This window comes from Ciconia boyciana, chromosome 2 (genome assembly GCF_034638445.1).
Source record: "Ciconia boyciana chromosome 2, ASM3463844v1, whole genome shotgun sequence".
Lineage (NCBI taxonomy): Eukaryota > Metazoa > Chordata > Aves > Ciconiiformes > Ciconiidae > Ciconia > Ciconia boyciana.
The window spans coordinates 85,952,211-85,969,824 of NC_132935.1; the positions used below are offsets into that span (position 1 = coordinate 85,952,211).

A 17,614-nucleotide genomic window follows, 5' to 3' on the forward strand; every position below is an offset into this window, starting at 1 on the left:
ATCTGTAGTACGACATTTTTACTAGTGTGAAGGATCAGTTGTGTTTATGTGGATATGGACATCTTATTCTTAAGTCAAGAATATTTTCAAGGTAGTGTCTAGAATAATATTGTCAGTAATCTGTTGAGTCATTGCTTGCTCTTTGCTCCACAATAAACTCTGCTTCCATAACCTAGAGTAAATCCTCAGTAACTGTGATTTTATTTTGAACAGCAAAATCTAGTGCAAATTTATAAGTAAAAATCGTGAAAGTGTAAGATATGCAAACATATATTTGTATAAGAGACATAATGTACTGTCATTGCTTTCCAAATTCTTGCTATTTCACCCACTGAAAATATTGCAAATCTGCATTTCAAGAATAACAGCATTTTCAGATTTGTGTGGTAGCATTCTTAAATACAAATATTATCAATCTTTTATATTCTGATCTACAGAAAAATTGTCTGAACTTTCCTAAGTAATGGCATTTTCAGCTTTCTTGGGAGGACAGGGAAAACTTTTTCCTTCTTCCCTGAAATTCCTTTCAAATGTTCTGTTATAAATTTGTCTTCTGTTCTCTATGTCGACAATGTAAGCTTATTAGCTAGATTTCCTTAGATACTTCCCTTCTTAGCTGAATGTTTTACATTTAGACTTTTATTTCAGCACCACTAGTCCATGTCATTACTATTTAACTTAAAACATGGATTTTTTTGTGCCAGTGAAGTGTCTCAATGCCTTCATGTGCAGAAGGCATTTTACAGAATGTCTTGTGATTTGCAGGGGGGACACTGCTGAGACATTTAAGATGATGCTAGATGTTTATGCACATAAAGATAAGATACTGATCTTATGTTTTGAAATTTAAACAAAAGTATTTTTTCAATTCTATCCCTTCTGTGCCTTTTAAGCATTATCTTAGCTTCCTGTCACTCTGATAGAGTTTGAGGTTTATGGCTCTTTCCACAGTCGAGAGAAAGACAAACATCCACTTTAACATCTTGATTGTGCAAGGGTTTGTAGAGATTTTTTGAATGTATAGTGCTTAAAAAACGAAGTAATGATACAATTTACAAATGCACTAAGGTTTCTTAATCCCATTGACTTAATGTTATCTGAGATGCCTTGACATATTTTAAATCTTGTAAATTTCTTATTTGTCTGATTACCTTTTAAAAAATAAGGTATTAAAAACTGACAAGCATCTTTTAGGAAGAGAGTGAGGGAACATGGCATTAAACACAAATTTCCTGGATCCCAGGTTATGCATAAATGAAAAGCAATTCTTCTCCTTAGTTCTATAGGGCTGTTTACAAAAAAATACCCCTGTTAAGTTAAAACTGTTTGATCACTCTTTAAAAAAAGGTCTTAAAAGATTTTAATTATGATTTTATAGGACAATTGCATTAGTAATTACATACCAATTTTTTTTCAATCTTCCTGCAGGTTTATTAATTATGTGATAGAAACATCTCAGTTACAAACCTCTTAAATGTTAAAAATATGCATTTGATATTCAATTTGGTATTAATTTAACATACAACAACTCTTGAATATGGATTGTGTGTAGCAGCATGTTTAAGACCACATTTTCTGTCTACCCATTTTGGAAGCCCATTTTATAGAATCAAATCTGTGTTGTAACTAGTAGCAATTTTTTTTTTTTTCAGAGCTCTGTTTTAGGCCCACTCTGCAGTATCAAGTTCCCTTTGCTATGCTGTCAAGATGTGCGAAAATTAAAAACATCAACTTCCCCATGAAAATTGCTATGCTGGCAAATGGGCCCCGCCACTCCATCTGCTTCACTATCCTGTGAGAAGAGGGCCTTTGTTGGCTTGGTTTGTCTTTCAGGGAATATAGGATACCTTTGCTGATAATGAAAAAACCACAAACTTTTCTTGTTACCGTATGCTGTGTCTCTTCCTCAGTACTCTGCTGGTAGAAGCTATACCAATCATGCTTTTAATGCAGCTCTGTCCAATTGTATCAAATGAACCAAAACTTGTTTAAGCTATACACCTTTTTAAGTCTCATTGGCAGATTAATTTATACAACTTTGAAATGCCTTTACATTTCCCCAAGTGAGTAAAGGGAACTTTGTGTATGTTAATATCAGACTTGTGAGCTAAGTATATCTGATAGTTATTAATTCTTCAGCAGTACAAAAAGTAAGCTGTAGACCTGAGGTGAATAAAAGACTTCTGATTCATTAAAGACTCGGGCTGACCTTGCCAGCACCATTAATCATGAGTAAAGCTCAAGCAGATTGTATAGCACGGCAGAGATTTTAGAAGGAAAATATAAGGATGGTACTTTGGGGGCCATAAACCATTGTCTTACAAAATATTTATGCCTTAGATCATCAGAAAAAGTTAGATTAAATAGTTTTACAGGAGATCTTCCATGGCATAATGCCTTGCACATATCTGTACTTCTGTTACCTGCACAGCTACATTTATGCATGGGTATGTACCTAAAGTGTGGACAAACATACTGTTTTGTATTTTTTATTCTGCCTCTGTTAATATTTTGGCAAGAACAAAATTAATAAGGTTTCCACCATCAAAAGGCTTTCTAAAATGTTTGATGTGAGTCTGACAGTGAAATACAACGATATGCTCAACAGTAGCAGATGGTCAGTTGAAAAATAACTATCTCTATAATATGTATGCCTACAGTACCTACAGAGTAACAATATAATTGCAAAGAAAAGTGATGTGAAGTTCTTCACATATACTTTTTAGTGATACTTGCAAGGGAAAAAAATGTCTGGGTACTAAAAATACAATAAGGCTCTTAAAAACCCCTCTCCATTTTACATTCTAATAATAGTCTCATTTTAAAAGAAGAGGGGGAGCCAAGGGAAATTTCCTTCACATAAAGGAATAGCTGCTTTCATCTTTTTATTATTTTGGAAAAATGGAATATTTGCATGAACATTTTAAATATTCATTGATGTATGTTAAGATCTTTTCCTTTTTAATTTGGGCTTTACATCTTCAGAGTAAGCAATAGCATTTTAAGTTTAAATTTTCAGTGAAATTTTGGAAGAAGAAATATGACGTCTTGACATACTGTTTTCTTCTTTTAAAAAAACAAACATAACCCCCAAACACAACATACACCCCCCCCTTAGTTTTAGTCATTAGATATACTCCAGGAAGTGATCTCCATTTTTGTTCTAAAAGAAGTCAGCATGTTGCTATTGCTTCTTGTCTTAAAGTTCTTGTCCAATTTACCATTCAGTTTTGTAACATCATCACAGCAGACTCTTTACCACTTAAATGATAAAAGTTTCAATAGGCACTTTAGTGGAATTACGAAAAAGCTACCACTCTTCCACCGTGATGCCAGAAAGCTATCTTCTTTCTAAGTCAGGTCAGTAAACTGTACCTTGTAGGCCTGAGCTTGTCTCAGTGTAATTCCAGAGTAACAAAATAACAACAACAAAAAACTGTGTATATTACAGGATTTATCTTTCCTTTGCAGATCAAAACAAAACTGACAGTATGATAAACGTGGTAACTTGCTGGAAACAGTTGCTGTCTTTTATAATCAAAGGAATCCTGTCCTATTATAAAGCTTAGGTTTATCTTTTAAATTTGTTGTTGGTTTACTTTTCTTTTTATTTCACTGTTGTTTTTGTACTTAAGTGACTTTGTCAGGGTTATAACTTTCTTCTTCTCCAAACATGTCTGCCAAGATCTTAAAGCGAGGTCCCCAGTCACTCAGATAGTCATAATCCTGGTCTGCCTCTGTAGTAAGGGAGTCTATAGAGCTGAGAGACTCTGCAACAGATCCATTTCCTTCATAAGCATAGGTTGCCAAGGAATCATAAGGGGGTGCAGTTGGATCTACATCATTTTCCTGCAGCCTTTGACTAATGAAATCTCTTATGTCTGTGTTATCTTCCACTGGTGGTCTCTGACGTGGAAAACACAAGGTGTCTGGTTTTATGTCCCTGCGTATTTTGTTATCTTCAATCACTTTGGGATTCCTCAGGGCACCTATGTCGAAAGCCTGGGTGTCCTCCTCTCCACCTCCTTCATCATCATAATGGATAACATTATCTCTGATGTCTTCTTTAGAGGTCATCAGGGTGTCCTTTTTCTTCTGCCTCCGTAGTGCTACATACAGTACCACAATGACTGTAACGAGAGAAAACTGAAGTTAAGACATGCACAGAAATAATTTGGTACTCTGTTGATATATCATTATATCTTCCTTTGAAAGTTGCAAGCAATCAAAGGGACTTTTTTCCTTAGAAGATATGCTCCTACTGTTCTTTTAAAAATAGCAGTGCTCTAGCCAATGAAAAGTCATTTGCAGTTTGATGTATGAATCTAACTCCTCAGTGCTTGCTGTGCTGCTGAAGGAAGTAACAAATAATTTTCCTACTGGCCTGCTTTGCGAACAAATAGAATTGGACAGGATTTCAGCTTTTTAGTTGAGAGAGACAGAGAGATGGGATTTTTTTTAAAATAACTTCCATAGCAAAATAGAGAAAAATCCCCGAATTTCCACATTACAGAGAAAAAAACCCCACAGTATTAAGGAGAACAAAAAAATTGGAATCTTTGAAATGGAGAGAAAATAATCCTACTTCAGCTTTTTATACAGCACACTTTGGCCTCTTCAGGGATCTGCTTTGAAAAATTCCCATGTGATATGGTTCTGGAGAGAAAAGGGGCCCAGGGGAGCTGGTTGATTTTCAAGTATCACCTCCTCCAAGGTCAAAAGTGGTCCATCCTGATGAGCAGAAAATCAAGCAAAGGCAGCAGGAGGCCTGCATGGATGAATAAGGAGCTCCTGACTAAACTCAGAGATAAAAAAAGAGGCATCTAAGAGGTGAAAATGGAGACAAGTGAGCCAGGAGGAATATACAGTGACTATCTGAACATGCAGGGATGTGATTAGGAAGGTCAAAGCCCATCTGGTGTTGAATCTCGTGAGGGACATGAATGGCAACAAGAAGGGCTTGTACAAATATGACAGCAGCAAAAGAAAAAGTAGGGAAAATGTGGGCCCACTCCTAAATGGGGCAGGGGACCTGTTGACAAAGGACACAGAAAAGGCCAACCTACTCAATGGCTCCTTTACCTCTGTCTTTATTGGTAAGGTTGTCTTTCAGGAATCCCAGGTCCCTGAGGCCAGAGGGAAAGTCTGGAACAAGAAAGACTTATCCTTGGTGGAAGAAGGTCAGGTTAAGGAACACTTAAACCAACTGAACACACACAAGAACATGGGATCTGATGGGGAGCACACGAGTGGTGAGGGAGATGACTGATGTCATTGTGAGGCTACTTGCGATAATTTTTGAAAGGTCATGGGGACTGGGAGAAGTTTCTGAGGACTGGAGCAAGTGTCACTCCTATCTTCAAGAAAGGCAAGAAGAGAGAGCTCAGGAACTACAAGCCAGTCAGCCTCACCTTGATCCTGAGGAAAGTAATGGAGCAAATAATTCTGGAAACCGTTTTCAAACCTATCAAGAACAGGAAGGGGATCAGGAGTAGTCAGCATGGATTTACGAAGGTGAAATTGTGCTTCTCTCACCTGATAGCCTTCTACAATGAGGTGACTGGTGGGTCAAGGGAGAAAAGTACATTATTTTAATCCTAACTTTAGCAAAGCTTTTCATGCTGTGTCCCATAATGACCTTCTCAGAAAAACTGAGAAAGTGTGGACTAGACAAGTAAATGGTAAGGTGCATTGCAAAGCTGGCCAAACTGCCAGGCTGTAAGTGTCGTGATCAACAGCCCAAAGACCAGATGGAGGCCAGTCACTGATGATGTACCTCAGGGGTCAATACTGGTGCCAGTTTTGTTTAACATCTTCATAAATGACCTGGATCATGGGATTGAGTGCACCCTCAGCAAGTTTGCAGGTGATACAAAACAAGAGTTGTGCCACCATTCAAAGGGACCTCAACAGGCTGAGGGAACAGGCCAACAGGAACCCCATGAAGTTCAACAAAGGGAAATGCCAAGTCCTGCACATGGAGAGGAATAACTGCATACCGTAGATGCTGTTGGCTCGCTGACTGACTGAAAGCAGCTTGATAGAGAAGGGCCTAGAGTCCTGGTGGACAACAAGTTCACCATGAGCCAGCAATGTGCCCTTGTGGCAAAGAAGGCCAACAGCATTTGGGGCTGATTAGGAAAAGCGTTGTCAGCAGGTCTAGGGAGGTGATCATTCCCCTCTGTTCAGCCCTGGTCAGATACATTTGGAGTTCTGGGTCCAGGTCTGGGCTCCTCAGTACAAGACAGACATGGGCTTCCTGGAGTGAGTCCAGTGCAGAGCCACAAAGATGATTAAGGGATTGGAACACCTGCCATACAAGGACAGGCTGAGAGAGCTGGGAATGTTCAGCCTCGAGAGGAGAAGTCTCATGGGGATCTTATCTATGTGTAGAAATACCTGATGGATGGAAATAAAGAAGATGGAGCCAGGTTTTTCTCAGTGGTGCCCAGTGACAGGACAAAAGACAATGGGCACAAATTTAAATGCAGGAAATTCCATTAAAACATAAGAAAAAAGCTTCTTTACTGTCAGAATGGTCAAGCATTGGATCATATTGTCCAGAGAAGTTGTGGTGCCTCCATCCTTGGAGATATTCAAAACCCAACTGGATACTGAGCAACCTGCTCTAACTGACCCTGCTGTAAGCATGGAGGTTGGACTAGATGATCTTCAGAGGTGCCTTCCGACTGTGATTTTGTGATTCTATATAATATAAAATGTTATAAACTGGTTTTATTCCAAATGGCAACCAGCTTATGGGGTTTTTTTCAATAGTTTGGAGATATATTTCATTGAATGCAAAATCTGCTTGTAGTAAACTGTCCTTTTTGTTATTTTTAATTCCCGAACTGCCTTTGGTAGAAATGACAGTGTTCTAAGTGCTGTTGTTGAAATAACACAATAATGAATACAGGAGTTGCAATTATTATAAATTCATGGTCAGGCTTGTGTGACCTAAAATAACTCCTGATTCTGGTAATATGTTGACTATCTTTCGTGTAGAAATGAGGTTGACAAGAATGACTTCAACTACAATTTTAATGACTCTGTGTCAGGCCAGGTTCACAGCAAGAAATGAAAATCCAAAAGCAGTTTTTAAATTGATCAATGGAATAGTAAGGAGAAAGTCTGGTTATAAGATAAACGTCGTTCTCTTAGGTTACACACAGCACTGGAGATCTCATTATTTATACATTAGTTTTTCTGGGTAATATTTCCAGGCTGACTGGAATGAAGGGAGTTGTTAAAGGACCAAAACCTCTTTTCCAAATTTAATCTCAGTAATTCAGTCTGGCGTTCTGTGCAAAGTGGGAATTAAAATATCTTCATTAGTTTTGTATACACCAAGAGCATCAATCAGCAGCAGATCTGGTCAGGAGTTCTTTGACATAATTATTTTTGATGGAATATGCTGTGGTTTTTAAATAAAAATTGTATTTATTTCAACAAACCATTAGGGAAACATAAACACATTTCTGCTGAAGGCCTCCATGATCACCTAGCAAATCTGGGGGAAGTTTAGACTTCAGGTATTCCCGCTTCCCCAAATACTCTGCCATTGTAAATGATCTCTGTACCAAGAGCACCAAGCTCTCTGCTGTGTAGTTCATACTGCCCAGATTACTGGACACAAAGGTGGCAACTTGAAAGGCTTTGCTACAGCCATGTGTTTAGGGCTTCTAGGCACTTTGCTCTGTAACAGAGAGGTTAGATATCCTGGGAGTCCTGCCTTAAGACAGAGCTTTAATTGACTTATCTCTTCATGTGAAAATAAGTTAAAGCTTTTTTCATAATGGAATTTCTTTGATGCTGAGGCTCACCCCTGGCTGCTTTTACCCAGGAAATCCCTAAAAGTAAAAAAGTAGTCCCAAGGAATTGTGGTAAAGGAGACAGCATTCTTCTTGCTTCCGAAAAACGGACATAAGGTTGTTTTGTTTTGGTTTTTTTGTTTTTAATTCTTCAGAATGGGTGTATTTGTCATTAATTCCTATTCCATGGGAAGTATGACCATTTGCCATTCTTGTTCTGATTTGAAACAACATTTTTCTCACAACGTAAAATTTTTACGCAGGACAGATATTCTGACTTTTACTCACTGCTACTCAGAACCTATTTATGTAACCCTGAGCCTGTAATAATTTACTTAAGTGGTAAATTACTATATTATCCAAATGCAAAGAGGTATCCATATGTTATATTCTGTGTCTTCAGCTATTTTTGCCTATGCATTTGACCTACATAAGTGTGGAAACCCGCTAGTATCAAGAAGAGGCATAGGCTAGCATCTGTAAGAATCAGTCTGCTTTCTGCAGCCCACATTGTGCCTGTGTAAGCTACAAAGTTGGTTTAATTTCGTTATCGGTTCATTAAGGCTATATTATAAGTAGGATATACATGAGTATTGACTGCTTTGGGCATGCTGTAAATAAGGCAATATTTAGATATAATGTAGATCAAATGGCAATGCCACCTTGTGGAATCCATGCCTGCCTGAAATTAAAATGTTCCTGTAAAGTTTTACATGGATCTAGCCAGTCACAGCCTACACTAAAATTATTTTTTCCTCTCTCATTTCTTCATTCTCCTTTTGCTCAAGTTGGCATGAAGAGTTAAATAAAGGTCCTTACTTAGTCCTTAATGCTGTTACTGTCAGTAGGACTTGTCTACCTTAGTAATAATCTAAAAATACTAATTCTTCAAGAAAAGTTTTTTAAAAAAACTGTTTCCGAGAAAATATTATGGTTTGGGTTCCACTGAAAGCTGGTTCTCTTCATGCAATAAGAAATATGTAGGTGTTAACAGATTCATGGTCATGGTCAGTGCTTTGGGATGCTTTTCTAGAAACATAGAAGCATAAAAGTTCTCATAAACTGCCACACATTTTCAATGGCTTTTGTTAAACAATAGATGAAGCTAATAACAACACAAATTAATTCACAGGTAAATAAGCAGAGTAATGCACTTCAAATGGTTTCATGAGAACTAACCTAGAAGTAAAACAATACACAACAAGATTGCAATCAGTGCTCCTGTGCTGAGGCCTACTGGTAAGAAGATTGCTTCCACATTGCAGGACAGGATAGTACCATCAGAATCACATCTGCAAACACGGATAGTCATTGTGTTTGTGCTGCTCTGGACAGGGTAACTGCTATCTTCTATTACTACTGGAAGAAAGTATATCTCTTGCTGCCTTCTGCTGTAACCATTTCTCCTGGTTTCAATCCCAGCTGTGTTGTCTGTAAAATATGACACAGTCATTACAGGATTTTTATTTTGTGCTTCAATTCACCGTTGTAGTTTGTATCACCTTTAGTAATAGGCAGCTATTCCATTTTTGAAACTCAGCGAATGACATGCTTTATATAATTGCCTTTTTTTATCATTACAGAAGGTATTGTATTCTGACTGGTATGGCTATTTTTTGCAGAACATTAAATAACATTCCATTTCTTGTAAACTTGTTAGCTTGACAGCTAAAATTTCAAAGAAGACATAAATAATAATTAAAAAAAGCATTACAGGTATTAGATTAGTAAGGTTTCTCAGTTTTTCTTTTCTCCTTACCTCCTTATATTTCAAGCCTGTGGTCCAAAGGACTTTGATTGCACATGGATTTAGAATCAAGTCTCAATTAATTTCTCTTTAAAACTGAAAATAATATACCTAGACAAAATGCAAAACCCGTTCAACTTTTCTGCCCCTTTAAAAATAAGTATGGAAATGAACTGAGTACTTTATCATCAGTACATTTTCCATCAATTAGTCATGAATGTGTTCAGAACTCCTAGAAGTTAGGTTTTGTCATTTCTTCCAAGTAGATATTCGGTTATCGCTGCTTTTCTTGAATCAAACAGAGTAGCAAGGAAATGATGTGCAGATTAAAAGAATTACATTGAAAGCAAAACCAAAATGAAATTAGCAGGGAATTAATTAGCTGACAGATCTGAATGAAGGTAGCCTGCAGCAGTCACCCTTTTGCCATCTCACCCATGTGCTTTACTATATCTTTAGAAGAGGTCACTTGCTGTCCGTGTTATGACTTTCATCCCTTCTTGGAGTTTTGTCACTAGGTAGAAGGATTAAGGGCTCTGAATTCAACACTCAAATATTTGTGTGCAGTTCTGATTGAGGACAATAAGAAGGAAGCCTAAATATCCAAAATTAGATATGTTATGATCAGACACCATTGAGAAAGCACTTGACTGACAAAATGTTATTTCAGAAGTTCCTTTTTTATCAAACTCAAACATGGCATATGGACATATAAAGTTCAGTGACATTTAGTTTTGAAAAATAAAAATGTCTCAAAATTCTTTTAATCAAACCAACTTCCATACTAAGCTTGTTCTTTCTATGATTAATCATCTGCACTGTATAAAGAGTTTTAGATCTAATTTGAAGTCATCCATCTTAATCTTATTTCTATTCTTATTTCTATTTCTAGTAATAGAATTATTTCTTTTATTTTTCTTCTAATTGCAATGATGATCACTTTAACACGTTACAATGCAACCAAGTGACTGTCCATTCTCCTTTGAGAAGAATCAAACAGATTGAGCTCTTAAGTCTTTGACTTCGAACAATTTTTGTTGTTCTACGACCCCTTTCAATTGTTCAAGGTCCTTTTGAAAATATGGACACAGGCATGTGTTTGAATTCGAAACAGAGCAGCCTGGAGCTGCAGTCTGAAGCTGAGACAGCTTCTGGTTCTTCAGTCTGTTGGCAATAAATTCATTTTCAGGATGTGTATGACAGTCCAGAGAGAAGGAAAACTCTCTCTCTTACATGAGCAACTGAGTGTGCTCAGCAGGGAAGCAGCCCTGTAGGGAGCAGAGTGAGGCCAGCAAAGTGGAAAGAGGAAGGTTGGAGGTTCAGCTGGAAGCACTCCAGCTCTGCTAGGGCCTCTCACTTCTATTCACAGCTGGTGGATTGGTCTCAGCGCTGCTGAAGGCATAGTGTAGAAACATAACATTTCCCTGTGTTTATATTCATAGAGATTCCAAATGGCAACCTTGAGCTTCTGTCTTGCTTCTGTCCTCATTATTCTGAGGAAGTATGGAACCTGGAAAAGTTTATTCTCTTGGGTGCACTACAAACATATTACACCTGCTGTAATATCACACCACCCATGATTTTTAGCTCTATAGAATAGCACTGGTTATTGGGTTTCTTGATGTGTTTAAAAATGTTAAACGACACCTTTACTTGTAAAAGCATTAATTGTAACACAGTGAACAAGATTTTTTCCTCAAAAAAACCATTCCTTTCACAAAGTACCTGCTTGGTACTAACATAATTGCAAAATCAAAAGGTAATGGTTTTTATGTTTTTAAAAGGTTTCTGCAGTGAAAATAAGGTTGTGTTATTATACCTCTAAATTGTGCACAGAGCAGACCTTCCACCTTTTGGCAAACAAAAGGCAGAAGATATTGAAAATATTGTACAGAGCTTCTGTTTGGACAGATTTTTCTAGTACCTCTGTAAAATCATCAAAAACCAGAAAGTTTTTTATGGTTGGAAAATATTCCACAAAAGCTTTTTTTCTGTCTTCGTTATGTTTCAGTAAATGGTGTACTACTTTCTTCTTTTTTAGGAAGTGTTAAGAAATGCTTTTAAGAGTGTATATATAGGTACATGCACACAAAAACATTTATGCATGAAAAATTGTGTGCCTTGGTGGTTTCTAATTCCATTTTTTATGGGAATATCGCATTTATTTTTATACAGTAGAGAAAGTTTGTTAACAGACTACTGAGATCCAAAGTCATCTTGGTGTCAACATTACTGGTTTAAATGGGGAAATTTAATTATCTAATAATATTTGAGCAATTTCTTCACCAAACTTACATGCTAAGCACATTTCCCAAAGCTGTAAATGAGAAAGGTCACTGAGTTTAATTACTGTGCAGCCTTTTTAAGTTTAAAGATTCTTTTGAGGAATTAAATATGTTAAAATGACCTGAGAAGAACTGGAAGACTTATATTTAAAACAATAGTTTGTAATTATTTGAAAAAAAAATCTTAGTGAAATTAAAAGATATTTTAGTAAATGGACAGAAAGAAAGAATTTTTTTTCTTACTTTAAAGAAATCTCAACCAAAAGAACAAAGGTATTTAGGAATACACAGTATTCATGTTATAAGACTACATAATTACAAAGATACTACCCATACGGTCCTCCAAATGTGTTGAAAAGTGAAAAGATGAAAGTAATTAATGTAAAATATGAGGAAGCTCTAAAAAGGCATATTTTCCTTCTTCTGTTAAGATATAGAGAATTTTTTTTTTCTTTTTAATTATAATCATTCGCAAAGTTCATCATGCTGAGTTTTCCAAGGAAATACTACCAACAACTAAGTAGGGAACAGAAAATAACAGAAACTGCAGTGCAGCATCAAGGGGAAGCAAACTTAGGAATTATCCAGAATTTTAAGTCCAGTGGGACACAGATGTAAAGCATTTAAATCTTGCTTGGCATAATTATAGTTAGATATTGAAATGTCACAACATTTTAAAATACTAGCAGTTGTTAAAACCAAACTGTTTAGACTAAGCACTTCTGGAGAAGAGTAATGACCTAATCTTCCAAAAATAGAAGTAAGGGGACTTGAATCCATTGTAAGGTTCTCCTTTGTATTAATTGGGCTGTCTCTCTCAAGAAAACTATTTGAATAGCCTCTGATAAAATACTGATCTACATATTTTTGGTTTCGTAAGTTACTATTATTCATGTCTGCAATCTATGAATTATTATGGTTTCATTATATACTGCATTTACAAATCATTAAGTGAAATTCTTTGCTCATCTGTAAAATGTTTTTAGCTAGTTATGACATACTAAGATAAAAGTCACTAATAAGTTTAGGAATAAACCATTTTTGTCTTGTCATCTTCATAGAGAAGCTATATAAAAAGAGGAAATTAACACAGTTTATTTTTGTGCTGTTTCAAATTTATTTCTTCCTGAACTTAATGATAAAGGTCTTCATGATTAATAGTTGTGCTTATTTTGTTGGCTTTAATTTTGTATCACCTAACATTGACAAAAGTGTATAGCTTCAAAAATAATGTGAGTCATATACTTAAATGGTTTTAATAAAGGCTAAATAAGTGGCCTCTGCAATTTTTTTCATTCTGTGTATTATCCATTTCTAGCCCTTTTTAGGGCTTGGGTTACTTAATTCTCAAGATAGGAGTCTTTACATCATACTCAGTATCGTCTCAAATTTAAATTAAAAATAATAATTAATATAATTAATATTTTTTTAAAAAATAGGAATTATATACTTTTTCTTAAAGTAACACTTATAACCTACATAGTTAAATAGGCAAAGGAATGTTACTGAACTTTATTGGATGGCTTTAGGTGTTCTTTCTTTACAGAGTAATGTAAAACCTTTTTTATGAAAAGCTTATCATATCACAGTTCTTTAAAGATCACCTAATAGCTGATAAACTCATTATTAAAATTTTTTTCCTTATTTGATTAAAGTAATTAGTGGTGAAAACTTACTACAATTTATGATGTTGTTTTAGCTGTGTCTGTTCACAAGACTACATGCTTGAAGATGTTTATGATAGAAAAAAAGATCAATTTTTTCATCTTGGGTTGTTCTTTGCCATTTATTAAAAGCATTCAAGTGAAAAAGAAAAAAAGGGATGATCAGTTATGACAAAAATTGGGGGAAAAATCAGAGATGTTAATTATATAAATCTACAAATTAAGAGTGTTGTGGGATGTTGTCCTGCAGCAGCACTGTCCATATTTAGAACTAATTCTTCTGCAGGACTATGCATCCTCCAGAAAGCACAATAGCTGGATACTTTGAAAACAGTTAGCAAAGTAATAGTATTTAAACAAGGCAGAAATAATGCCTTGTTTAAAGGTATACCTGCATTGGCATATGAGTTCTTCCTGAGAGACTGAATGATAAAAGGAAGAAAATAAAACAGGTAGCAGTGTTTTGTAGGCCTGTAGGGAAATCTCAGCCTTTGATGTTCTGACAATTCCTGTCCCCTAAAAATGAGAAAAGGTGCAAGACCTGAATTTATATGAATATATGTCCTAGATAGTTTAACAATTAGAAATGTCAAAAAAAAAGTTAGTCTGTAGACATGACTGTAATACAAAGTAATCATATTTGTCATTATAATCACAGCCTGCTGCTCTGAAAGAGAGATACAGGTAAGCAACTTACTTCTGTAGTCATGGACTGTGAAATTTGGTTTGCTAGAAGCCTCAGCTGACAGTCTGAAGGAAAACCTTTGCCCAGCTGGTGACAAATCTTTGTCTGCTGCAGAGACAGTCTGTATCACCTGAAACCAGATTAAGATTAATTCTGAAGTCAGTTCACTCTTCTAAAAGAAGTTTGGTAGAAGTGCAAAGTGAACATCAAATGAAACAATGAAAGTGAAATCCTGCTGGATTACTCTCATTCTGCTAATATATTGGACAGTGGAGGCAAGAAGTCTGAATACTATAGTGTCCAGAGGACTTGTGATTTCTCAGAAGGTCTTGCTTTGACATATGTGAAGGAAATCAGAAAGATTTACCCCATATTCATAGCAGAAGTATTTAATATTTGGTTTTTGTATCAAAATACTAATGATTGTTTTCAGGTGAGTGATTACTTAAAGACAGTTCACTTTATCTGCTACTACTACTGTCACTGTAACTACTGGTGCATGTTGTAGTACTTCACAAAACTGCACCCTAATTTTACAGCTTGAAATGAAGTACAGAGGATTGAAAGGTCTGCACCATCTAGGCATGAAGGAACTTTTGGGTCTCAGAGTCCTATCTACTAGATTTCAGGTAATCACACTGCAGTTAAAATGTTTCATAGTAGGGTTGCCACTGACCTTTTAAAAAGGAAGGCATTTTTTTAGGTAACAAAGGTCTAAATATTTATATTTTTTGACAGCTCAGTGCTTGTCTCAGCCTTCCCTGTAAAAGGTTCCCCTTTCCACTGTTGGTGCCTGGATAAGGTACTAACTAAAGGTATCTGATAAACTAGAAGTTAAATTAGGTTGTATGATAGTTAGTTGAAACATATATAAAAAAAAGATGACATAGGAATATCATATGAAGTCATGGACAAATCTGTAATAAAGGCAATAAAAATCACATGGACTGATTACGTATTACATACATATAAAGAGAAGTCACCGATTACACAGAAGGCTGAATGTGTTCCTTCCATGGCTGGCAGTAACTCTCAAAGTTCAGCAGTTGAATTTACAAGTCTTGTCTTGGAAACAGTATTAGCTGTTAATATGTATGATGGTCGGCCTTGGTACTTTACAGCACTGTGTTTAACTGAACAAATTTTGTGCAAAAGGAGCACATGCCAACAGCTTCTGGGGCCAGCTCTATTAATACTGGCATCATTCATGATATAAGGTGATATTCTGAATCTGAAATAGGTTTTGCATGCTACGTATATATTTGAAACTGCTTATAAAAACAAGCTTTCAGGAGGATTGTCTTTGGGATTGTGGGTTCTTTTTCTCAGAATAGGACACAGAAACGTGTAATCTATCCTACTGCATTTATTCACTACAGTTTTACCCTTATATTTAAGTATCTTTAAGGAAGGGATTCTTTTTCCTGTCATAGCTATTAAATGCATGGTAAAGGGTGGCTCAGGCCCATATAATCAGGAATAATAAAAATAAATAGACCATAAATAGACCATAAAGGTCAACAAATAGGATTTCAAAAGGTGAGTATTTCCAACACAGACATTTTATTTGTAAAAGAATTCTAACCATGATGTCATTTTCAAACCCAGAAATTTCTGTTGCTATAAATAAGGAAAGAAAAAGCAAAATGGCAAGCATTACAAATTTGAAATACCTGTCCTGGTTTGGCATTTTCACATACAGATGTCTCATATGGAACTGAAATTTCGGGAGGAAACTCGTTGACATCCAGGACATTGATTATAACGTTCACTTTGCTGGTTAATAGTGGGTTACCTGTAAATGATTTTTAAGAGAAAAGCATTAAGGAATACTATTTATGTTTGTTGTCATCACCAGTGCCCATGAGCTGTCATAGACTGTTTTGATCCCAGCACTGTAACTTCTAAAACCTTTGACTTCCGTTTCTGATTTGTACTAAGGAGAAATCATAAGCAAACCTCTTATCATTTTGTACCAGACTTTGATCCATTACTCTTCATGGAGTAAGGAATCAATCAAGATGATTATGTTTATCAGAGCATAAATTAAAGAATTGGAAGTTTTACCTATAATTAAAGATGTAAACTTTTCTCAGATCACTTTTCATGGAGTCTGTGGAAAATGCTTCCAATTATCAAAAATGAATTCTGTTTGCCACAGTGGAATGCAGAAAATCAGTATTTATTACTCAGCCACTGTTTACATCTTCAAGTTATTAAGGAGGTAAATGGAGCATACCCGTTTAGAAGATGGACAAAAGTAAGAGGAAAGATATAAAGAAAAATCTTGCTGAAAGCCAGACAGAGTCAGTGGTAAATTTAGCAGTGAAACATGTAGAGCTAGCATTCAACTTGTGGTTAAACCATTAGGCTATGTTGTAACAGTTATTTCTTTAACTGCATAGGTATTTGCAAGCAGCAAGAACCATGCTAAAAACCAGTATATGTTATGCTTCTTTCCATTGTCCTACCCATGCGGATAATCTTCATCAGTCATTAGATGCATTTTATAAACAAGTTTACCTGCAAATGTAATGCCTGACAGAAAGGAAGCACAAATTCAATACAAAGCAGACAGTATTCTCTTTTACTTTATGCTGAGACCCCTTGCAAGATAGCAGATACATAAAAAACAGTTTAGCTGGTGAGTCAGAAGGATAATTGTTTTATCCTTTTGCATTTAAGAAGAGTGGCAACCACTGTACAGACAGTTAACTATTCAAGAAATCTATGCTATGAAGCAGGGTGGTGTAGGACTGACAGCATGGGGTCATGGTTAAATACAAGAACAGTTTTCTTGAATCTTCAAAACATAAATGGACCCTTCAAATTATTTGTATTATCTGCTTACGTTGTAGTTTGTATAAACCTTTGCATTTCTGTTGTTTATAACTAACACAGCAAGGGACAAAGTCTCTTCATGGTGGCACTGTAGAATTTTTACATGATTTCTTTCTTGTTCTTAGGAACTACTAAATGAAGTGTTTTCAAAAGGACTCTGTCAAAGCCGAAAGGTATTCCTCAATTATTTCCTATACATAGGACCAGCTGCAAGTAGAAGTGTGCTTTACCTGTTTACAAGTAGTGGATAAACTGTCCAACCTAAAAACTCAGCTTGGAATCTAAAAAAAAAAACCCACAAAAACCCACTACCCAAATCACACAATATTTGTAGTTCCTTCCTATGAACATATCTAATTAATAGTGACCATATCTAATAATATCTCTTTTAATCCTCATTCATTTCCAATTCAGCATCATCCCTACTTGCAGAATGTTTCTCTGGAGAAAGGCATTGTGCAGTATGAATGAAGACCGAGTTTGGTCTAGCAGCTGGGAATTAGGCAGTGGTTCTTTAGGTGCCTGAAGAACCAGAAGAAATCTAGATCACTTGCTCACAGTTGAATTGGTTCCTTTGTATA

At 35.9% G+C, this 17,614-nt stretch overlaps 1 protein-coding gene across 1 annotated transcript in view; it reads right to left on the reverse strand.

Annotated features, from left to right (window-relative positions):
- Positions 1–3,392: 3,392 nt before the first annotated feature.
- The window catches only part of CDH12 (cadherin 12), a 164,696-nt gene continuing 150,474 nt past the window's right edge, over positions 3,393–17,614 (reverse strand). The window contains exons 8-11 of the mRNA XM_072851357.1: positions 15,866–15,987; positions 14,205–14,322; positions 8,991–9,242; positions 3,393–4,130 (exon numbers count right to left, since the gene is read on the reverse strand). Coding sequence (XP_072707458.1) covers positions 3,631–4,130; positions 8,991–9,242; positions 14,205–14,322; positions 15,866–15,987 — 992 coding nt within the window. The 3' untranslated portion in view covers positions 3,393–3,630. The remainder of the gene's footprint in view (positions 4,131–8,990; positions 9,243–14,204; positions 14,323–15,865; positions 15,988–17,614) is intronic.